Here is a 24,468-nt window from a genome sequence, read left to right as displayed (position 1 = left end):
GAAAAAATAAATAATTTGGCCAAGACACAAATTCAAATACTATGTGATGACATCAATAATATGCTAATTGATTAATAATATGATCTAACAAAATTTTGCAGCGTTTTGTTGAAGACTGTAATCTCATGATAAAAATGTACATAAATTAGTTCATCTTGTGACGTCAAAATATAACAGAATTTTTCAGTGCAGAACCATGAACATGAGTTAATTCAGTTTTAATCTGTTTAACCAGAACTTCAGCCCAGTTCTTATAAACAGTGAAACTGTAAAACACTGCTCACAATAATCTTTGTAGTTTCTAAAAAAAATAAGGAAGAGAGGTGAAAGGCCAGTCAGAAACTCAAAAATTCAGCCTTTTTCAATCAGTGAATATGTAAGTGTTATCAGAAACTAACAACAACCCTTTTCAGTGTGGAAGTTGTTACTGCAGTAAGAATACCTAAAAATAAGCTATTTTCAGTATGAAAGTCAGAGTGAACATAGAAGGTATTTAAAAAAGATGTTGATTGTTCTCTCAGATCTATACAACACAGAGATAAACTTCGGCAGATGTTGGTGATTTCGTTCCATTGCCATCTCATATTTTTGCTGCTTTGGCCAACTTCTTCTGCCACAGAAAACCAAATTGTACCCAATTAGGAGAGGTTTCATTAATTGGCAAAAAACTAGAAGTTGGGAAGGCTAACCATATCACAGAAATGCTGTTTTTGACCTCCCACTTCCAGCAACCAAATATTCACCTGAACTATGGAGTAGGCAGAGCAACTGCTCTTCCCTCTTTTTAAATGAGGAACAACCTTGTGTTTTTGATCCCCCGACTCTTTCTGGTCTTGGATTCAGGAGGTAAAATGTGAAACCAAGCGGCAAAATTGTAAACTGTTTTTTTTTGGATTTGTAAGGATTGTTGTAATTTTCCACATTTTCTGGCCTAATTTGTGACACTCTGAGATTCAGTTACGACAAGTACTATAGGAAAAAATAAATTGTGAGATTTGGCTTGATTCGCATGAATATTGTCAAAAATTCAGTACAATGTACAAGAATCTATTGAGAATACTGCACAAACGTTAGGAATCAGTTACCAAATAGGACAAATGCATCTAAGAATCGGGTATGATTACATTTGAAGTCGTTAATATTATTGACCATTTATGGGATTTCCATCAAGTATACTAAAACACGATGAGGGACTAGCAGGAGTGAATGTTATTTGAATGACTGTTGATATTTAGAAGTCAAAATATTTTAAATAAACTCATTATTTTTGCCAATAAAATAAAGAAATTAAAGTTCTTGTTTTTGGACATAACATTTTATAAACTACTTTACTTTGTGTTATATTTTTATTTATTTTATTTAATTTTAACGTTTTTGTAATAATACACAACTTAAAGGGGACATATCATGCAAACTTTTTTAGCCTTTAAATACATTTTCTTGTGTACTTGGAGTCTGTAGGAGTGCAGAAAAGTAGAATTTAGACTCTCCAGGTGCAGCGTAGATATCTTTATATTCTGTTTGGGTCGTATTTTTCAGTCCGTTCAGTTTTCTCTATCATCTATTTGCTGCGGAACAGCTAAATAAGTTGGACTTCCGAGTGATCAATCCACCATCTTTTTTTCTCGCTGCGACTTTGTAGTACAACCTCAAGTATGTTGAAGCTGCAAGAGGATAAGTTTGATTCAGTTGTTGGGTATATTAAATCATACAATTCATTACACCGTCCCCCAGCATCAGAGCCTCTTTGAAGTGCCTGGTTAATTATATTTTTCATGGAAATGTACCCACATCAGTGGGGAAATTGTTATTTCAAGGTCGAGTGCCTTCAGCAACCTCCACCAGTATGAAGAAGGATTTGCTAAAAGACAACAAACGATGGACACAGCAAAACAGTAAGCTGAAAATAACGCTAAAATGAAAACAAACTTCATTATAGACATGAATTTATTGTGTGTTGAGATGATGTTGTGACCACTGTTTTTATGGCAGTAGCATCATGCCTTCTGCTATTATTAGTGTTGTGTGCTGCTTTAGCTCCTTGAGGACAGAACCGTACCGCGGGTTTGAATAGTATTATTACATAAACAGTTTTGCCTTGTTTTTGCCGTTTGTGTTTTGTTTCTGCGGCGCTAGATAATTGTTATCAAACTACAAAAATGGCCGAATGGGTTAAAGTGCAGCCCTCTTTGACCCTGAGGGAGGTTGGCTGTGAAGTGCCTCAAAAGCATTTAAAGAGACGGCACCAAAGCGAGTTGCTCTCAGACACACCTCAGAACAGGGGTAAAAGAAGGACCTGTGGAGCTACAATAACGAGGAATTCAGACCAAAGTATTGCCGTTACACTTTATATAGACCACAACTGAATGATTTAAGTGTGAAAAGAAAGGATTTAAAAGCATGATATGTCCCCTTTAACTGCTTTAGTTGAAAGAGATAAAGATCTTATTTAAGCTAACAGACTATATGGAATGAAATTATAAATGCAATAACTGACACCAAACTATCTCTTTAAATCATCATATTTACACACAAAAAAACCATATTTCGATCACTTGGAACATAGAAGACACACACTGTAAATACCTTGCTTTAGATGGTCCTGGTCATGTTGGTACCGTTCCATTAAAGTGTTTGTCTGTGCAGGGCGTAGAGGGGGATAAAGAATTTCATTGAGCCTCGGGTCTCTCTGCTTGTTGTTGATGAACTCTGTCATCTGATCGACTGACAGTCTCCCACTTTCGTCTCCTCTGTAGAAAAGAGCAGGGTCAGTTTAACACACAAAAACCACAACAAGTGAGAAGGGACAAGAGTTACCAGAATGTTAAATGTGGAATTCATCAGGAGTGAACAAGTAACACTTCATGCTAAATCTCATATTAAATATTCCTCTACTGGAAACACCTTTGTTGATTTTTGAAAAGAATTAAAAAAATAGGCTACTTCAAAAAGAGGATTTCAGCCTGTTTTTGCTTCTGACAATTTTTCTCCTGCACATTTATCCCTAACTATTATTTAGGAAATTTAAAGCACATCGATATAAATTAACCATACTTGGCAGACATTTTCTACACTAAAAAGGTGAAAAGAAATTCATTAATATTCATTATATGTAGAATGTGTTTCACATCAGAATTTACAGATATGGTTGTCCCTTAGCCCTGCTTATAAAAGGGGAGTCAGAGAAACTAGACTAAAGCAAATAACATAGCACTGTAAACTACTCATTTTTAAGGTTCTTCATCTTCAAGTCTTTTGACCAGTGGTCAGTGGCTGTAAATGTGTGCAAGTGAGGCTGGCAATGTTTTCCTACTGCAGTTTGAAGATGTTGCTGAGCTCGGGACGAGGACACAGACTGTCCAGGAAGTTCCTGTAAACATCCAGAGTGAAGTCCTCCAGTCTAATGCTGTCACCCTGTTAAAATGAAATGAAGAAGACAGGCATACAGGTTTAATTGTAGTTTGAAGGGGTGACACAGCTGAAGTCATATGGGCCTTGTGTGTTTTTCATTTTTAATGTTTCTGTATTTGGATTTTTTTGGGTTGTTTATTAGTAGGGTCTTTCCATATCAGTTGTTGGGACCCCAGCCATGGGTTACAACATTGAAGGCCAGTAAGAACTTTTCTGGAACTTTCAAAATAAATCTCTGTAATCTACTTCCAGCTCAGCCCAGGAAGAGGAGTCAGAGCTGAAGAAAAACGCTGTACTCCAACATGGCGGCCACTTTCCATGCGGATCTCGGAAGGGAACCGGACAGGAGAGGAACGATGCGCGAATGTCTCCTCCATGGTAAGCAGACATGACTCTTTAACTTGGATCATAAAAAAAAAACAATCATGCCGATCGTAGGCAACAAAGTTTAGTAATTACTTGCTGTTCGTGTACCTGGCATTCATTCAGAAAAAGGGTGTAGTAATAAGACAAGCGTGGCTTGACTTTTCTTATGAGACCTCCAGAAGCAGCCCTAATCGAAGCGGATCTCCCCCACGGCCTGGAAAAGAAGGCTGGGACTGCATCGCATGCCTTCCTGCGTGCAGGTCCAGGTGGCGAAATCTACCCCACCGCACCGCGGCCACTGAAAGAGTCGAACGTGCCTTTGTTGTATGGTTCGGCTGGGCCAGCTAAAAGCCGATCCCTTACAGCTACTGAGATTAGCTGCAACACGAGTCCCTTTCAGTCCACATGTGGATGACTGGACCTCTCTCATTTCGTTGCCCAGAAACCTTTTCCTGAGCATGGTTCAGGTAAGACATGGTGTTTGGGCAGAGAAGATTAGTTTAGAGTTAAATAATCTAAATAATGTTTGTTTAGTGACGTTTGTTTTTGTTTGTGTTGAGAAAACTCAGCTAAGTGCTAGCAGATTAGCTGCTCAGCTAAAGATGTGTTCTGTGTTGTTTTTTGTTTTGTTTTTTTAAGATAAACTTTATTTAAAGGGTGGTTTTTAAACACAGATTGGCCATAACAACCCGTCAACGCTTATGTATTTGATCCTTTTATTGATGGTATTTTAAAGGTACACGTTTGATTTTAAATATTTAACAAGCTGTAAGCTTCTGTTCTTAGCTTAAACAGCTATCAGCTAAGGTAACTTGTGACTTAGGAGTCTATTAAGAATCATTTATCCAAAAAGGTTTGGTCCTTATTCAAATAATATTTCCCTAAATATTATTTTCATATTTCCTTAATAATATTTTAATATTATTGTACTAAATTAAGGCAGCTAATTAAACACCATTGGGCATTAATCATCCAGAAGGTTGGTTTTATTCAGCAAATCATTCTCTAAAATATTATTTTATTAAAATAATGTTTTATCTGATATTGCATTGTGATTGGTTGTTTGAAGATATACCAATTATTGTCTATGTTAGTTCCAAGACTAACTTCACTTCATTTCCAGATTATTCAAGATAATCCCTGGTTCTCAAACATAAATAACATGGAATGGTAATGTTGCATCACTTTATTGGCCATGGTTTTTGTACATCTTTGATTCACTTGTTCATTTTGTATATAGATGGTCTTCCTTATTCTTTTATTTTGCTTGGTAGTTTAGTTGGATTATTCTAGTATAGTAAAGAGTTTGTTGATTGAAATATGTTTGACTTTGAGTTGACCTATTTTTGTTAATAAATTCTTGTTTTTTAAGAAATTGTGTGAATTTATTGTATGTGTGTGCAGAGATTTCTTGTTTAGTAATGTCAGAGCTTGACTCACCCCTTTCATTATTGTCCTAATACCACCGCCTTATTGCACTGGTATTCACCGGACAACACTTAACGTACCAAATTATTATTTCATAAAATATATAGGCTATACGGTGGCGCATTTGGCAAAACTGTTGCCTTGCAGCAAGGTCCTGGGTCCGACTCCTGGGGAGGGGTGTTCTGCATGGAGTCTGCATGTTTTCTCCACGCATGTGTGGGTTCTCACTGGGTACTCCAGCTTCCTCCCACAGTCCAAAAACATGACTGTTAGGTTAATTGGTCTCTCTAAATTGGCCTTAGGTGTGAGTGAGTGTGTGTGTGGTTGTTTGTCCTGTGTGTCTCTGTGTTGCCCTGCAATGGACTGGTAACCTGTCCAGGGTGTACCCCGCCTCTTGCCCGTAGACTGCTGGAGATAGGCACAAGCTCCCCTGTGACCCACTATGGAATAAGCGGTATAGAAGATGAATGAATGGTGAATATTAATATTAAATAATATGTTCATAATGATAATCACAACACAGTTCATCCATTTGTGCAACACAAATGGATGAACTGTGTTGTGATTCTTGGTTGTTTACTGTGTTTTGCTCTTTGTGTTTATATTTTATATTTTTATTTTAGAATATTTTTTCCTTTGGTTAGTAGATCATTTTGTATTTTGGTTCAGCTCCTTCTGTGTTCTTTCTGTCCCTATTAATCACCGTTTCCCCTGATCTGCTTCTTCCACTGACTACTCATGGTTCTCATGCCACTCATCAACTCTTCCTTGTACTCGTACTCGTCGTCTTCCGCTTTATCCGGGACCGGGTCGTGGGGGCAACAGACTCAGCAGAAACGCCCAGACGTCCCTCTCCCCAGACACCTCCTCCAGCTCCTCCGGGGGGAGCCCAAGGCGTTCCCAGGCCAGCCGGGAGACATAGTCCCTCCTGCGTGTCCTGGGCCGTCCCCTGGGCCTCCTCCCGGTGGGACGTGCCTGGAACACCTCCCGAGGAAGGCGTCCAGGAGGCATCCAGTATAGATGCCCGAGCCACCTCAACTGGCTCCTCTTGATGTGGAGGAGTAGCGGCTCTACTCCGAGCCCCTCCCGGATGGCCGAGCTCCTCACCCTATCTCTAAGGGAGTGCCCGGCCACCCTACGGAGGAAGCTCATTTCCACCGCTTGTATCCGGGATCTTTCGGTCATGACCCAAAGTTCATGGCCATAGGTGAGGGTAGGAACGTAGACCGACCGGTAAATCGAGAGCTTTGCTTTTCGGCTCAGCTCTCTCTTCACCACAACGGACCGGCACAGCGCCCCCATTACTGTGGCGGCCGCACTGATCTGTCTGTCGATCTCCTGCTCCATTCTTCCCTCACTCGTGAACAAGACCCCGAGATACTTAAACTCTTCCACTTGAGGCAGGAACTCCCCTCCAACCTGAAGAGGACAAGCCACCCTTCTCCGGTCGAGAACCATGGCATCAGACTTGGAGGAGCTGATCTTCATCCCAGCCGCTTCACACTCGGCTGCGAACCGCCCCAGTGCATGCTGTAGGTCTTGGCTAGAGGGGGCCAGCAGGACCACGTCATCTGCAAAAAGAAGAGACGAAATCCTCTGGTCCCCAAACCAGACCCCCTCCGGCCCTTGGCTGCGCCTAGAAATCCTGTCCATAAAAGTTATGAACAGGATCGGACCGGTGACAAAGGGCAGCTTTGCCAGAGTCCAACATGCACCGGGAACTGGTCCGACTTAGTGCCGACAATGTGAACCAAACTCCTGCTCCGGATGGCCCCTAGTAAAGGGCCCCCGATTCCATACTCCTGGAGCACCCCCCACAAGGCATCACGAGGGACACAGTCGAATGCTTTCTCCAGGTCCACAAAACACATGTGGATGGGTTGGGCAAACTCCCATGAACCCTCGAGTACCCTGTAGAGGGCATAGAGCTGCTCCAGTGTTCCACGGCCGGGACAAAAACCACACTGCTCCTTCTGAAGCCGGGGTTCGACTATTGGCCGGACTCTCCTCTCCAATACCCTGACGTAGGCCTTACCAGGGAGGCTGAGGAGTGTGATCCCCCTGTAGTTGGAACACACCCTCCAGTCAACCTTCTTATGTAGGGGGACCACCACCCCAGTCTGCCAATCCAAAGGCACTGTCCCCGTCCGCCACGCAATGTTGAAGAGGTGTGTCAACCATGACAGCCCCACAACATCCAAAGACTTGAGGTACTCAGGGCAGATCTCATCCAACCCCGAAGCCCTGCCACCGTGGAGCTTTTTAACCACCTCGGTGACTTCAGCCTGGGTGATGAAAGAGTCCAACCCCAAGTCCCCAGCCTCTGTTTCCACCAGGGAATGCGTGATGGCAGGATTGAGGAGATCCTCGAAGTACTCCTTCCACCGGCCGATAATGTCCCCATTCGAGGTCAGCAGCTACCCACCCCCACTGTAAACAGTGTTGGCGAAGCACTGCTTCCCCCTCCTGAGGTGCCGGACGGTTTGCCCGAATCGCTTCGGGGCCAACCGGTAGTCCTTCTCCATGGCCTCACCGAACTCCTCCCAGGTCCGAATTTTTGCCTCTGCCACCATCCGGGCCGTGGCATGCTTGGCCCCACGGTACTCGTCAGCCGCCTCAGGAGTCCCACAAGCCAACCACAGCCGATAGGACTCCTTCTTCAGCTTGACAGCATCCCTTACAGGCACCGCAGACCTTACGGCCGCAGCTACGGGTAGCAGCATCGACAATAGATGCGGAGAACATGGTCCACTTGGAGTCTATGTGTCCAACATCCCTCGGAATCTGGTCAAAGCTCTCCCGGAGGTGAGAGTTGAATGCATCCCTGGCAGACCCTCACTATGCGCTTGGGCCTGCCAAGTCTGTCCGGCTTTCTCCTCCCCCAGCGGATCCAACTCACCACCAGGTGGTGATCAGTGGACAGCTCAGCCCCTCTCTTCACCCGAGTGTCCAAAACATGCGGCCGAAGGTCTGATGATACGACAACAAAGTCGATCATTGACCTCCTGCCTAGGGTATCCTGGTGCCAAGTGCACTGATGGACACCCTTTTGTTTGAACATGGTGTTCATTATGGACAATTCGTGACTAGCACAGAAGTCCAATAACAAAACACCGCTCGGATTCAGATCGGGGAGGCCATTCCTCCCGATCACGCCTCTCCAGGTGTCACTGTCATTTCCCACGTGGGCGATGAAGTCCCCCAGCAGAATAATGGAGTCCCCAGGAGGGGCACCATCCAGCACCCCCGACAGGGACGCCAAGAAGGCCGGGTACTCCTCACTACCACTCGGCCCGTAGGCTGAAATGATAATCAGAGACCTCTCCCCAACCCGAAGGTGCAGGGTTGCGACCCTCTCATCCACTGGGGTAAACCCCAACACGGGACGGCTGAGCTGGGGGGCAACAAGCAAACCCCCCCCAGCCCGCCGCCTCTCCCCGTGGGCCACTCCAGAGTAGAAGAGTCCAGCCCCTCTCGAGGAGATGGGTTCCAGAGCCCACGCTGTGCGTGGAGGCGAGCCCGACTATTTCTAGTCGATATCTCTCGACCTCCCGCACCAGCTCAGGCTCCTTCCCACCCAGCGCGGTGACATTCCATGTCCCTAGAGCTAGCCTAAGCATCCGGGGATCGGGTCGCCGAGGTCTCCACCTTCATCCACTGCCCAATCCTCTTTGCACCGGTCCCTCACGGTTCCCCCTGCAGGTGGTGGGCCTACTGGGGGATGGTCTCGCGTCTCTCGTTCGGGCTTGGCCCGGCCGGGTCCCGCGAGGAGCAACCCAGCCACCAGGCGCTCTCCGACGAGTCCCGACCCCAGGCCTGGCTCCAGGGTAGGACCCCGGCTCCGCCGTACCGGGCGACGTCACGTGCCTCGATTTTGTAGTCGTCATGAGGGGTTCTTGAACCGCTCTTTATCTGACCTGTCACCTAGAGCCTGTTTGCCATGGGAGACCCTACCAGGGGCATTTAAGCCCCAGACAATATAGCCTCTAGGATCATTCGAGCACTCAAACCCCTCCACCACGTTAAGGTGGCGCTTCAACTCTTCCAGCTCTTACAAATATCTCTCTTTCCTCACCTACCCCACCAGATTCATCCTTTTCCGTTGCCTGTTCTCGATTGTACATTCAGCATTGCCATTTTTCCATCTGTTTCTGCCATTTTCCTAGTACTCCAGTTGCTTGGCCTTGGCTCACTAAGTTATTGTATTATTAAAAATCCTTCAGCCTCTACTCTGCCTGCCTGCTCGCCCCTCTGCATTTGGACTGTATTTAATAACATCCTTAATCAGATGATCACACATTAAATCCTCTGTTCAGACACACATGCATTTCCCCCACAAGACACAAAACAAAACCACCATGAAACTACGTGTTTGGTTCGGAAATATATGGTGTAATCACACCTGCCACCTTTGGTTTGCTTTAAACGGACTAGAGTTTGTTACAAAATTAGAAATAGAACGTTGTGAAACCGGCTTTAAATGAGCTGCTCTTGACACTCAATGATTTTGCAGCTGTAACAACTGCACAAATATGCAAAACAGAAATGCAGGAAGCATTACTTCTGTGATAGTTTTCTTCCATTTCCGGGTCTGTGCTCTGCCCTACCCTACCCTATTCATTTTGTTAACAATATAGTGGGCCAAAGAACTTTTCTAGTGTGAATACCCCATTATTGACGGTCCTCAAGTGAACCGCCGTCTGCAGGAGGAGGGAGCTGGCAGAGAGCAGCTGCCCATTCTGTACTTTAAAGACCTTGTCCTCATTATTGCCATGGCTGAGACAAAAACTTCCTCATAAGCCCAAAACTGTAACTTCTTCAGGCAAAATTTGGAGTTTCTCCAGTTCAGACAGCAGCATCTCTCCTCTCTGTTTCTGCTGCCCGCCCCCCTTCCCCCCTTCCCCCCTCCACGCATACACCCCCACCCCACATCAGAACCCCTCTGCCTTGTTTTATAAGTTCTGGCTGGGCTGTGGTCCAGATAATTATCCCGTTGGATTATTTTTTACATGAAAAAAAAGACATTCTTGCATATAAAATAATACTATTTTTATTTTGTTTATGTTTTTTTACTATCTATTGATTTATTTTTGTTTCACACAGATTACTTTAATGTGACAATGTCACACAGTAACATTATTAGCAGCACAGTGCTCTACACTGACAGCTGGAGGTGGAGCTTCAAGCCATAACTCCAGCTGTCAGTGAGTTCATGGAAAGGCAACAGGGTCCGTGCAGAGTAGAGGGAGACTGAGAGGAGCTCGAACCTTCAATGAAAAAGGGGCAATTGATGCTGTGGCTTGGACCTGTTGTTCCTGCAGGGGTCTAGATGCGATTGGCGATCGTCTGAATGATGTGGAAGGGGAGCTCCTATGCTTCCCTTCCCTTCAGCATGGTGGAACTGCTGGCAGAGGCAGAGGTTGACCAAAAAACTGCCAGACTTTTCTGTGGACCTCTCAAGCCACAGGCTCGGTGTACCCCACAGCCTCAGCCAGCCTGAAGTTTTGATGTTCTGTTGTTCCCCTCATCACCTAAACCTCCCCAGATTTCACATAATTGCTACCATCACAGCCAGACTGCCTCCACTCCTGCATCTCAGGCGCAAACCACGGCCAGAGTCTTACCTCAGAGTAACCCTGAACCCAGGCCCCACCTTAGTGCCACCTAGCCCTGGTCTCTCCTCAGTGCTCCAAGACCCAAGCTTCACTTAAGAGCTCCAGAGCCTGTGTGCCACTTACGGCACCCTCCAGCAAGCTGCAATTTTTGTATTGCAAAGTTTTCTCCACTACTCCAGCGCCCACCTGCTCAACCCCGGAGACTCCCCCTGTTTAGCCTCCCCGGACTGCCTCTGTGCTGCCTCCTTCAGAAACTCTGTCTATTCTGCCTGCCTACCTCCTCTTTGCATGTGGGTCCTTTCAACACAAAACATGACAGTTTCAGTAGTAGATGTTGCATGAACGCCTCCCTAGGCAAGTCTCTGCTTTTGCAATCCCATACATGTAAACAGAAATCCAAAATACACAATGATATACCCACAAGAGCAATAAATGAAAAGATTTGTACTTTGTTTTTGAGAAAACTAAAGCATCCCATTTTTGTGGCATTTGTTGGTTTAAATAAATCTATATTGAGAGTAATTCAATCCAGGTTTGAACAGTCTAAGAATCCCCATTTATTGTTTCAACAAACACAGTAAATGTTTCAGAATTAACAATCTTTGTTTCAAATAATTTATAATCAGTGTGGAATAATCCTTCCAGGTTTGAATGGGTTACATATTATGGTCTTCCAAGATGGTTCTGATGCCCAAAATCCCAATGAAACCACTCATTTCTGGTTTCCAAATGCACTAACTTAGTGCCAATAGGAAACTGTGAACCAACAGACATCTACGTCATTATTAGCTAATAATGAGCTAGTGCAGTATTTTCACAGTGCTTACAAATTATCAGTATTTTGCCTAATACTGCTTCTGTTTTTTACCTGGTACTCAAAATCCTGCCACACAATAAAAAGTGGAGAAGCTTCAACCCCTCATTGTGCATAGGTTCTTATATGGCATGCACCACACTATATTAAACACATCTAGATTGATCTAGATCTAGGTTGAAGAAGATTCACTTTAGGCTTTCAGTGGTGCAGCCAGGTTAATTGCTGTATTATACCTTCAACAAATTGTGTTTCTATGGAGTAGTAATATTAATGTTTTGGAGTTTTCCCTACTTGCATCTGATAAAGGATCTTTGGAGGGAGCTAAAGATAAATGTGATGACATGGAGGCCTTCTAACATTACAGACCTGCGGCTCGTCATCAAGGATAAGTATTCAATATTCCAGTTAAAACATGCAAAAAGCTGGTCCGCAGTTATAAGAAGGGCTGTAATGCCAATACAGATTTTGTCATTGGTGCTTGAGAGGGGTATTAATGATTTTTGGCATGCAATTTGTAATAAAATGTAAAACAAATATATATATTTTTTTCAAAATTGATACTCAGGGAAATGTGGTACCTTTTAGATACCTTTTATTTTGTCTCATTTCCTCTCAGAAACACACTTCTTGGTTGAATGAAAATAATTTTTAAGCTAAATCTGTCAGGGGTATAAATAATTCTGAGTTTTAACTGTATGTTGTTAAACCCCAGCTTGAGTACACCAACTTTGCCTGAAACAGTGATATGTTCACTATCACCTTTATCTACGTCGTTTACTGCAAGTTCTTCTAATCTTAACTTTTGCTCACCCGTCCATATGGCAGTTTGCAGATCTCAAGGGCATTCTCAATTCTCTTTCTGTCCAATGAAAACAGCCGACCAATGCTGCAACAGGAAAACACATGGCCCGATTTAGAACCCTTTACAAACCAAATTAATTAAATAAACCTCAATAAAGGCTCTTAAACCTTTATATAACCTTTGTGTCTGACACATGTCCTTAACATGTATTCTCTCTTAAGCCTCTCTTTGAATTTCCAGACCTTCTGACTTTCTTAAAATTTCATCCTTACTCGTTTCATTTTCCAAGACACCAACTGACCTTAATTTGCTTCCGAAAAGCAGCTTTCGTTCATAAATGTCTTATGCACCTCATACTCTGGCACTGGTTGATTACCAGGTCAGTGCTGAATTAGGCACCTCCACGAATAATGTCCCTGTTTTTGCTTCCCCAAGTGCACATGGAATGAAGCTTATTTTTGGAAGCGAGGGACAGGAAAGAGCAAAGTTTAAGTTTGTGTGCGTCTCTGCAGATTTTGTCAGGCTATTTCTTCACATTTACAAGCCTCTGTGCCTAAAACCTAATGTTCAGACAGAGGCACTGACTGAAGATGAGGAGCGCAGTCAAAAATAAGATCTTACTTTTTCACAGGAATTTTTCCTTCTGCATTTGGCTGAAGAGTCAGTTTGATGTACCTGAAAGAGAGAGAAAAGAACCTGCATTTAGCTGTATCACAGCTCAAGTTCTCACTTTTTCACGTTTTGTTGTGTTACAACCATATGCTTTAATATACTCTGTCTTATGTGATTAGGTAACCCAAAGTTGTGCAGAATTGTGAAGTGGAAGAGGACTGATACATGGCTTTTCAAATGTTTTACAAATAAAAATTGGAAATGTTTGGTGTGTAATTGTATTCTGCCCTCCCGAATCAATACTTTGTAGAATCACCTTTTAATGCAATTATAGCTGCAAGTCTTTTAGGGTATGTCTCCACCAGCTTTCTACAGATCGTATCATTTGCCCATTTAACTGCAGTCAGATTGGATGGAGAGCATCTGTGAGCATAAATTTTTAAGCCGTGGCATCGATTATCAAATGGATTTTGGTCTAGACTTTTACTGTGTCATTCTAACTAATGAATCTGATTTATCCTATACCATTCCACTGTAGCTCTGGCTGTATGTTTGGGGTTCATTATTCTGCTGGAAGGTGAACCTCCACTCCAGTCTCAGCTTCTTTTGCAGCCTCAAAATCTTAAGGCATTGCCCCAATTTTAACTCTATCTAATCAACCCTGATCAGATTTCCCGTACTGCTGAAAAATATCTCCATAGCATGATGCTGCCACTCCTATGTTTCACTGTGACTAGATCGTGTGTTAAAGGTGATGTAGTCACAGGCCAGAGAGTTCAGTTTTGTTTTCATCTGGCCAGAGTTCCTTCAGGCACATATTTGCTGTGTCTCCAACAAGACTGGTAAAAAACTTTCCTTCAACAATGGCTTTTATCTTGCCACTTGTCCATAAAGACAACCAATAGTTGCCTTTCATGATCCTTGGGTGTTTGGGTTTTGGTTTTCTGTGTGTTTATGTTTTGATCATTTGCTTGTTTATGTACACTACCAGTAAAAAGTTTTAAAACTGCTTTCTCATTTAATGGTTTTCTTCATGTCTATATTTCTTTATGTGTATGTTGACATTGTACGTAGATTCTCTCTGAAGGCATCAAAACTGTGAATGAACACATATGGAATTATGTAGCAAACAAAAAATTGTAAAAGAACTTTAAATATGTTTCATATTTTAGATTCCTTAAAGAGCTGCCCTTTGTTGTAATGACTGAAATATTAACCTTTAGCCGTCTCTCAATGAACCTCTGGGAAGTTCTTTCAAGGCTCTATGGAAAACCATTTCAGGTGACCACCTCATGAAACATGGAGAGAACACCAGGAGAGTAGAGCAGTAATCAAATGGTGGCTATTTAGAAGAATCCAAAATAGTTATTTCACAGTTTTTGCTTACTATATTATTCCGTGTGTTCATTCACAGTTTTAATGCTTTTGGTGAGAATCTACAATGTAAATAGTTATGAAAATAAAGAGACCCATTAATTGAGAAAAAGTATCTAAAACCTTTGGCCAGTAGCGTATATTTCAAAAGTCTTGTCATATAAGTTTATTTCTCTTTGTCCATCTTTTTTTTTTTAGAAAGTGTTGCTATGGGAGCTTGTTCCTTTAGGTTTGGTTTCTTACTTATTTCTTGTGTTCTGGTTTTTGTGTATTTTGGTTTATTCTCTTATATCAGTGCTGGTCTATTTTCCTCCTTGGTTTATCCTTCATGTCAAACAGTCTGCCTGTTTGCTCTCCTCCACAGCTGATCCTAATCCTCTTTAAAAACTCACCTGTATTAAATGTCATTCTCTACTCTCACCTCAATATATGATCTAACTGCTTTTCATTGTTCTTCGCTGGTTCCTCAGTTAAGCCCTTTTGGTTTTTTCACTAGTAATACCTTGCCAGAGTCACTCTCTGCACTTGGGTCCTTTTCTAACCATAAACATGACAGTTGTTCTGTTAACACATTTTCTCATGTGTACATCTGCTGCTCCTCCAGAGTTACCATTGGCCTCTCGGTGACTTCTCTAATTAATGTTCTCCTTGCCTGGCCTGCCAGGTTAGGTGGATGCCAATGTATTGGTAGGTTAGGAATTGTGTTATACTCTCTTAATTTTCAGAAATAGATTGAACAATTCTCTGGGATGTCCAAAGATTGGGATATTATTTTATAACCTAATGTTCTCTGAAAAACATTTGAGGCCTTCACACACAGGTCAGGTGGATTCTCTTTACTAATTACATCATTTTTCAGGTTAACTGATTGCACTGCATTTTATTTAAAGGTATTGGGTCTACCCTGATACACCCCCAAACATTTGAAAAAAAATCAAATAGTAATGCTGATCTGTCACATAAAATTCCAGGTGTGTGGTTTGCAGTGTAACATAAAGTGGAGAGAAGACATGAAAACATTTGCAAGGCACTGTGTACCTGCAGGTTTTGATAAACCTTAATACAGAATGACTGTGGTACTGCTTAAAGCTTCTAGTTATAGTGGCTATAGGTTATCCTAAGCTATCTCTGCTGCTATAGGTGTAGGCAGCTGGAGGACATAATGATCACTTTCTATGCTACATTCTCATACTACACTCTACAATTTTGCATTATTTGCTGTTATTTCACCTTTTAACTCTATGTTCTCTCTCTGTTTTTTTCTCTTCCTAGAACCAACATCTGGCCTGGCTCTGTGTTTAGCTGTGGCACCTTCCTGGAGGGGGACATCGGCCAAGCTGCTGCTGCCAACAACTTAATGCTCACCTTATACCGATGATACACTTCATCCTGTCTTTCAGTGTTTAACCCTGTCTCTCCACTGTCGCTACATGCATGCTCAGTATGAGGGATTGCTGCAAAGTCAACACCAGCGACTGTCCACTCTCTCTACATGCTCATCTAGGAGGAGTGAATGCTGCAAGTCACTGACTGGATGCAATCTGCTGGGTTTCCTTAGATAGAAAAACTTTTAACCAATTTGAATAATAAACTGAAACTGACTGTACTGTTTGATTAATTGGAATGTATGAACCTGACTTAAATTCTGTATGATACGATTGAACTGACATTGTAAAGTGCCTTGAGAGGTAATGTGTTGTGAATTGGCGCTATATAATTGAATTGAATTACTAGATATTATGCTGTGGACACAGCAGCTGCCTTTTGGGAACCTAAACAATTAAAAGGTGACCTTCCTAAACAAACACCTGGACAGGGAATTCACCAAACTTGTAAAATACTAAACATGAAAACTAACATGACAAGCTCAATTAAAGAGGCAATAAAAAAAGATTAAAAAAAATAAAGTGACTACAATTTCTACAGGCTTGTAAATTCTAGTTTATGATTGCAGACTATTTTGCCAAGATCTTTCCTTTTACATTAAGATCCGATGAAGTAGTTCTAACGCTATTAGCATAGTACTTTATGTTATTTTTATAGTCATAAATCAGTTTCATGAACCTTTGTGCCTTTTAGTAGAACATTACCGTGACCACATTTACCTATAGCCTGGCTGTATCATTTCAGCGACATCTTTACTGAGAAAGCCTTGAAATATTTTTCATCCACGTGTTGACTACATGCAGTCATGAGCGTGTCTGTGTGTGTTCAGCCTCACGCTTTCAGCAGACTCTGGTCTCTGTTGAGGTTGTGGCTCAGCAGGTTGGAAGACAGAGAAAACAGCTCCTCACACCACACCTGCAAAAACATATTTTATCTTCATCACCCTAAACATCATGATCATCTCTGGCTGTCACAGAGGCAGAAACTAAATCTTTACCTTGGCTTCGTCCTCTTGCGAAGCGATGAAGTTCAGTTGGCCAACATTCACCAGGTCAGAGGCCGTGACCACGGTAACCATGCGGTTCTCCAGCCGACCAACAAGATTTCCCACATCGAGTAGCTCCCGCAGCTTGGCTTCCTGTTGGAGGTCATAAAAAGAAAAATGTTACTGAAAGTAATTCGTGCTGAATACACCTGACCTAATGAAAATGGTGGTTTTAGAAAGATCAATGTAATCATCTGAGCAATAGAAATCTTTTAAACCCCTCACCAGTTCATTGATTTATCTAGACAATTAAAATGTAAAATTGTAAATTTGTTTTTCTTCCAAAGAAAGACTAAAATTTAAATACATTTCTAATAAATGCACATATTTTCTCAGAATTGCAGTAAAACAGATCTAGATGAAAAACACCCTGAGATACATGGAAGTTTTGTCATACAGAAGACCAAGAAGGTGTAAATTTTTACTTAAACAGGAACACAGAATATAAAAATAAAATACATTACACAACTTACAAGAGACAAACAAATCAGACGTGTCATACAGTTGCCTGCATCTCAATAAATTCAACCAAACATAAAGCACTAGCATACCTGTCTCAAGCGTTAATGCAAATTTAACATCCAATATGAGGAAAACGAATGAATAAAACATCAGCCTTTCTGCTATATTAACGGCAACATCACTGGGCGAGGTCACTGACGGTGTGCAGAGATGCAGGAGGCAAACAGATAATTCAGATACAAAAGTAAATCAGTGTAAGCATTAGACAAACTGTTTAAGACAAAACGTCAAGCGAAGGTGTGCGGAAAGAAACAGCTGATGTTACCTTGGGAGGTTTGGTGCTTCTACCAGTTCTGACATCCTTCACAAGGGTCAGGTCCAACAACTCTCTGTCCTGATGATAACACAACAAAGCAAGTCAAAGTCAGTTCAAAGTATTTAGACCCAGCCAGTGAAAACGTGTTTTTAGAGTGAAAATCAAATTCCTTTGCTTTGTCATGTTGTTTTAAGTTGTTTTTCCAATTTCCATAATACCTTTAAATCTTCTGGAATATCTTCACTGAACATACAATGTGCTATATGTAAATCAAGATTTTCATATAGTGTTGCTTGGCTCTTTACACTGAAACTGAGCTTTACTACTAGCTTACGAGATGGAGACTGACTTCTTGAAAGCTGAGACCATTACTGAGCTCCTGGCCAGGTCTTTTAATAGCAACGGCTTTGTGGTGTTTTATTACAAGTGCAAAACGTCTTTGAAGATAGAAAAAAACCAAATCCAGGCTAAGGTTTGCTTGTAGTTGGGTTTTTCCTGTTAGCCAGTGGTTAGCATTTGCTTTTAAAACTGTTAGCAAGTAGCAATTAACTAACCCTGCAACAATTACCCAAAGCTGACAATAAGAAAATGATACACCTATTTATCGATTTTTGGCTCAGTTCTAATTAAAAGAGAGTTTTCACCACAGGATGGTTAACACCTCAAATTTCCATTTATTTTGGCAAAGAATTCATAAAACATGCATTCATGGCCTAATTTCAGCAGTGACACAAATGTGTTCATCAACGTTTTAGAGGATGGACTGTGCTGCTAAGGTTATAGTCTCTATTGAATCAGCTTTAGATTAATCAGGACTTTAAATTCATTGGTTTAACTGCAGTGAAGAAGGGTTCATGATGTCCAAAAGTGTCCATCAAAAGTACTTTCTCCACTTAAGGAGTATACTGAGTTGTGTTTCTGCCACTGCAGAGCTAGCTCAATCTTGGCAGCCTGTGGGTGTGTGTACATCTGCAGGCAGAGTGAGAGAAAATACTTCTGGTGACTGGCTACAGGATTTAGTCTATATCGCTTAAAGTGTAAACCTCCCTGTTAAAATGTCAGGTTTTTCTGATGTAAAAAAAGGAGACCATGGTTTTTGAAACAATCTATTTAATTGAAATACAAACTCACATGTACAGAAACACAGAAAATATTCCAATATGCCATGGACCAATTGAATAATCTCTCTGTTAATAGTAGACACCAGGATCCATTATCTTCTTTGGTTGGATTAACTTTGTAGGGGAATCAGATGACGTCAAGTTATTGACTGGGTCATTGGAAAACCTCTCTTTTTTAGCCATTCTACTGTAAATTTGCTGCTGTGTGTTGATTTCCCAACAGGACAGTGATCCTGTAGTCAAGCCTGATTTCTTTTGGCAAACTGTCAAATTTCAGAACTCAGAATGCTTTTTATTGTTATTATATTATAAAATACAATGAAAGCATGAAACATTTGATCACTGTTGACTCAATGACTGAAAGGAGGCCGGGCAGGTCCTGTGGCTGCAGAAGACGCACAAATCATCACTACTCCTCCACCATGTTTGGTTGGTAAGAGGTGTGTTTGGATTTTACTATTTTAGGCAGATGTCTCTTCTTTGGTCAAATCTTTGCAAATCTGAGTCGTACTATTTTTTACACAGAAGAGGATTTCTCCTTAAATCCTACCAAACAAGGCATAATTGCGTTGTCTTTTTTAATAGACTATAATACAGGGGTTGGACAATGAAACTGAAACACCTGTCATTTTAGTGTGGGAGGTTTCATGGCTAAATTGGACCAGTCTGGTAGCCAGTCTTCATTGATCGCACATTGCACCAGTAAGAGCAGAGTGTGAAGGTTCAATTAGCAGGGTAAGAGCACAGTTTTGCTCAAAATATTGAAATGCACACAACATTATGGGTGACATACCAGAGTTCAAAAGAGGACAAATTGTTGGTGCACGTCTTGCTGGCGCATCTGTGACCAAGACAGCAAGTCTTTGTGATGTATCAAGAGCCACGGTATCCAGGGTAATGTCAGCATACCACCAAGAAGGACGAACCACATCCAACAGGATTAACTGTGGACGCAAGAGTAAGCTATCTGAAAGGGATGTTCGGGTGCTAACCTGGATTGTATCCAAAAAACATAAAACCACGGCTGCCCAAATCACGGCAGAATTAAATGTGCACCTCAACTCTCCTGTTTCCACCAGAACTGTCCATCAGGAGCTCCACAGGGTCAATATACACGGCCGGGCTGCTATAGCCAAATCTTTGGTCACTCATGCCAATGCCAAACGTCGGTTTCAATGGTGCAAGGAGCGCAAATCTTGGGCTGTGGACAATGTGAAACATGTATTGTTCTCTGATGAATCCACCTTTACTGTTTTCCCCACATCCAGGAGAGTTACGGTGTGGAGAAGCCCCAAAGAAGCGTACCACCCAGACTGTTGCATGCCCAGAGTGAAGCATGGGGGTGGATCAGCGATGGTTTGGGCTGCCATATCATGGCATTCCCTTGGCACAATACTTGTGCTAGATGGGCGCGTCACTGCCAAGGACTACTGAACCATTCTTGAGGACCATGTGCATCCAATGGTTCAAACATTGTATCTTGAAGGCGGTGCCGTGTATCAGGATGACAATGCACCAATACACACAGCAAGACTGGTGAAAGATTGGTTTGATGAACATGAAAGTGAAGTTGAACATCTCCCATGGCCTGCACAGTCACCAGATCTAAATATTATTGAGCCACTTTGGGGTGTTTTGGAGGAGCGAGTCAGGAAACGTTTTCCTCCACCAGTATCACGTAGTGACCTGGCCACTATCCTGCAAGAAGAATGGCTTAAAATCCCTCTGACCACTGTGCAGGACTTGTATATGTCATTCCCAAGATGAATTGACGCTGTATTGGCCGCAAAAGGAGGCCCTACACCATACTAATAAATTATTGTGGTCTAAAACCAGGTGTTTCACTTTCATTGTCCAACCCCTGTAGACTTTAATATTTACAATGCAAGCGGGGCCCATGAATTCTGAAATGGTTTTCTCTGATTTTTTGTTTTGAGCACAGCTTGTCCTGACAGTGGAGTGACTTTGTTGGGAAGTCCACAATTGGTTTCTGTCTTAAATATTTCATACTTGGGAAAAAAAACTTTCTTTTTCCCTTCCCATATGGATGTTCAGCAACAATTGCTTCACTAAGGTCATTGCTGATGTCTTCCTGGCATTGTTGTAACGGCAAACTGTCAAAAATAATCTTCTAAACTACTTTTTACAGAAGGAAAACATCTCATCTATTTAGTAGATCCGGAGTGTCCAAAGTGCAGACCTGGGGCCATTTGTGGAATGATTTTATCTGGTGGATGATGCAGATGATGAAGTTTTTACACAGTCAGAATATCTTTTTATAGTATATCATGTACAACAAAAAATATTCATCTATTATCAACCATATTTCATGCTTTATTTATAATTTACTAGGTATAAGACCACAAACATCCAGCAACTTTTACTGAACAGCAAACTTGGGCACACTCAAGAAAAAAAAAACTACCTTTCTTGTTGCTAAGCATTGATTAAAATATTTTTCTAGACAAAATAGAAAAAAATGTAACAGAAAAAATCTAGGTAATTGTGAGCTTTTGTTTTAATATGGCAGTCGTGCATAACTATTTATATCTTTCGGCTCTATATTGTCTTGTCTATTCAGGTTGATTACACTAGCAAACAGCTAATAGCATGTCAATAATATTATATAAGCGTTCCTAACAGCCAGGATGACTACCCATCATGATTAAGTATCAGCTGTCTGAACAAGTTTTCACCTATGAGCTGGTTCAAGAGGTGGCTATGTCAAAGTCTGAGTTATGTTCCATCCATCCAGCCAATTCAATTCAATTCAATTCAATTCAATTAAAAATACTTCATTAATCTCAAAGAGAAATTAAATTCCTTCTGCACATGTGTGAAGAAAACTGCCACAGTGAGACTGTAAGCAGATAATCGTTTAAAGAATTAACTGCAGGCTGCTAGTCATTCACTTTCTCTTTTGATCTGTTTGTTTTCTGTTTTCTCACTGTTTGAAGTTGGTGCTGATTTCTAACATAGAAACATCAAGTTGACCAAACCCTCAATTCTAGATGTGCTGTAAAACACACTGATTCTAATTGTGGGGTCATGTGTAAACAGCGCTTGTGGAGAAACTTTAGACCAGGTTAGTTCTACATTGACATTGGTTAGATTACTGCACAGTTGCAGCAACACACGTTTTGGCACTGAATGCAACAAAGATGTGTTTAAAAGCATGCGGTCATATCAAATTATATAGTAATGAGCGTTGTGTGATGGTATCAGCAGAATTCACAGGTATGCTGGTTATTATATTTCAGGCATTGGTTTGTGACCTTAACCTTGTTTTGATCAGTCCAGAAGAGGTAAAATCCATGTGCATCCACATGTAGAGTCACTGGAGTGACTGTTGATAAATCCTGGAAAGATATATAGAGTCAGGAAACAACTTTAACAAAAAACGAAACAAACAAAAATTCCTAATGATGCATTTGTTATGACACAGATCACTGCTTACTACTATACAAATGATGCAATCATTCCATCCTGCTCTGGTGCCACAAAGCAGTGATGATCATCAGTGTTAGAAAATTGTTTTACTAGAAACTAGTATAAACCTTTGATGAAGTACTCATTTAAGCTCATTCATGTTACAGACTTTCAGCAGGCATCCCAAATGAATCCACCATGACACCTTCTAATTGGCCCCAGGTGGAAATATGCACTGCCATTCCACTGAAATTCTACTATTTGACATGTGTAAACAAAGCCCACCTTGCTGCGTGTGCACAGAAGTAACACTGATCAAAATGTGATGAGAATAACAATAACATTTTCCATAAATAAAAATGGATAAACCGGATAGATCTGTGCTTGATAATACTATTCATCCTTGTGTAGTTACATGAAAACCATTTAACATAACACATTAAGCTGTTTCTTATTGAGACAATAACAAAAAAGCAAGAAAAAATTACAACTTCATATTTTAAATACATGCATGATATTTAATCTGCATCTGCAAACACTGTCCACCTGACTGCTCTCTTACAGACACGATGGGATGCCACATCTTCTCCTTATCTACTTGATGATCTTTCACTACAAGAAGGCAGGAAAAAATATTTCCACTGCTGTTTCCTATGACTACATATTAGAGTTTTTAAAAATAAATCATAATCGGTCAAAGCTTTACAAAAAACAGAGATCATAAATTGGCCAAAACTCAGTCTATCTCTTTTTGTATAGTTGAGCTTTGGGAGAGGTGTACATTTTATAGCATGTTCTTTGTAAAGGTCATGTTTTTTTTGCTTTGGAGACTTTTTCCCAATAGCAACCCAGCCTACATGAGGAAAAATAAAAACTAGCAGATGCTCAGAGGCAGATAACCCGACGTCTGAATGGGACTCGCTGAAGTAGAAATCAACTTATTATTATTTTTGCTTGAAATCTCTGCTGCTCATTGGACTGGTGCTTCTGTGTGGTTGATTACTATAATAATGATATCAAAAACTTCAGTATACTGATGTATACAAGCACAGACATACAGACATACATATATATCTGCTTAGGATGTTGCTAGCCATGCCAGTTACCATAGCGACTGGACAGCACGTTTCTCATTGTCAAGGCTATGTTCTTCGGCATACCAACACACACCCATGCATAACTCTACAAATATCCACACTTACATGGTTGATGGTGATCATGGAGGACATTTGAAGAGTTGTGGACACACACACACACACACACACACACACACACACACGCGCGCGCGCGCACACACACACACACACACACACACACAGACACAACAATTGATTCTGCACCAACAGGTGGCCAAACAATAGCTGACTGCAAAGGCAGTTAACACCATCTCACTCCTATCATTTATGCTGGAATCTTATCTGCAGGTACTGACTGACAAAGCTCAGTCAACAAAGGAACAGTAAACACATCTGACAACATGGCACATTTCCTCCTCTTCCTCCTCATTTTCTCACACTCCATATTAATACAGTTGGATTGAATTCAGTGAAATCTCTCAATCACTTGCACTGCTTGCAAAATTAAAACAAAGTACTTAAATCCCACCATAGAAGAAGGATTTTCAAAGACTTCTGGCAGAGGCTTTCATAAAAGGGTCTGCATCCTTACCTCATCCCATTTAATGAAGTTGCTTCCGTTCCTCAGGGTGTGTGAGACACAGGGAGGCTGGAGTTTCAGTGCATGGACTCCCGGCTGAGCACTTGCCATGGCTTCACACAACACACTCACTGTAGATGCTCAGAGTCAAACCCCAGGATGAAACATCTCAACCATGTCCAAGGAAAAACTCTTCCGAAGTCAGAAGCTCTGCTGCAGCAGCATCCTCTCTTCCTCTCACTATTTGTCCTTTCTTCTTCTCTGCTCACTCTTTTTCTTTATTGTTTCAGTCCTCTTTCTGCGCTCCTCTCTCTCTTTGCTCTGCCTCTCTTTTCTCACACCTCACTCTTTCTTATCCCTCCCTCTCCTCCTCTTCTTCCCTCCCTCCCTGGGCTCGTCTCCCCCTTTCTCCTCTGTTGGTGCTGCATCTCGCAGAGAGACAGACTGAAACAGATGCCTTCGTGGGAGACAGGATGCGTTCGCGTGCGTGAAGCGAGCGCATGCATGTCCTGCCTCCACAAATTGACTCATCTGCGACATGCGCACAATGGCAGCTTCCCACAGATGGGGGAGGGATAAGCAAAAGGGGGAGCAGGAGTGACAAGAAAAAATAAGGAAAGGAAGAAGA

General features: G+C 41.7%; 1 protein-coding gene across 3 annotated transcripts in view; it reads right to left on the bottom strand.

Moving 5' to 3' along the window:
• Positions 1–24,223, bottom strand: part of LOC124859357 (1-phosphatidylinositol 4,5-bisphosphate phosphodiesterase beta-1) — a 64,655-nt gene extending 40,432 nt beyond the window's left edge. Inside the window, exons 1-9 of one of the 3 annotated variants that reach the window (XM_047352104.1) lie at positions 23,853–24,223; positions 22,037–22,114; positions 17,644–17,712; positions 16,809–16,949; positions 16,647–16,726; positions 13,061–13,114; positions 12,448–12,523; positions 3,314–3,414; positions 2,587–2,750 (exon numbers count right to left, since the gene is read on the bottom strand). In XM_047352104.1, the coding sequence (XP_047208060.1) occupies positions 2,587–2,750; positions 3,314–3,414; positions 12,448–12,523; positions 13,061–13,114; positions 16,647–16,726; positions 16,809–16,949; positions 17,644–17,712; positions 22,037–22,114; positions 23,853–23,951 (862 nt within the window). In that variant the 5' untranslated portion in view covers positions 23,952–24,223. The remainder of the gene's footprint in view (positions 1–2,586; positions 2,751–3,313; positions 3,415–12,447; positions 12,524–13,060; positions 13,115–16,646; positions 16,727–16,808; positions 16,950–17,643; positions 17,713–22,036; positions 22,115–23,852) is intronic. The other 2 variants (XM_047352103.1, XM_047352105.1) reach the window with 2 other exon arrangements.
• Between the last annotated feature and the right edge of the window lie 245 nt (positions 24,224–24,468).

Source organism: Girardinichthys multiradiatus, chromosome 22, assembly GCF_021462225.1.
Source record: "Girardinichthys multiradiatus isolate DD_20200921_A chromosome 22, DD_fGirMul_XY1, whole genome shotgun sequence".
Lineage (NCBI taxonomy): Eukaryota > Metazoa > Chordata > Actinopteri > Cyprinodontiformes > Goodeidae > Girardinichthys > Girardinichthys multiradiatus.
This window is presented reverse-complemented; position numbering and strand designations above follow the sequence as displayed.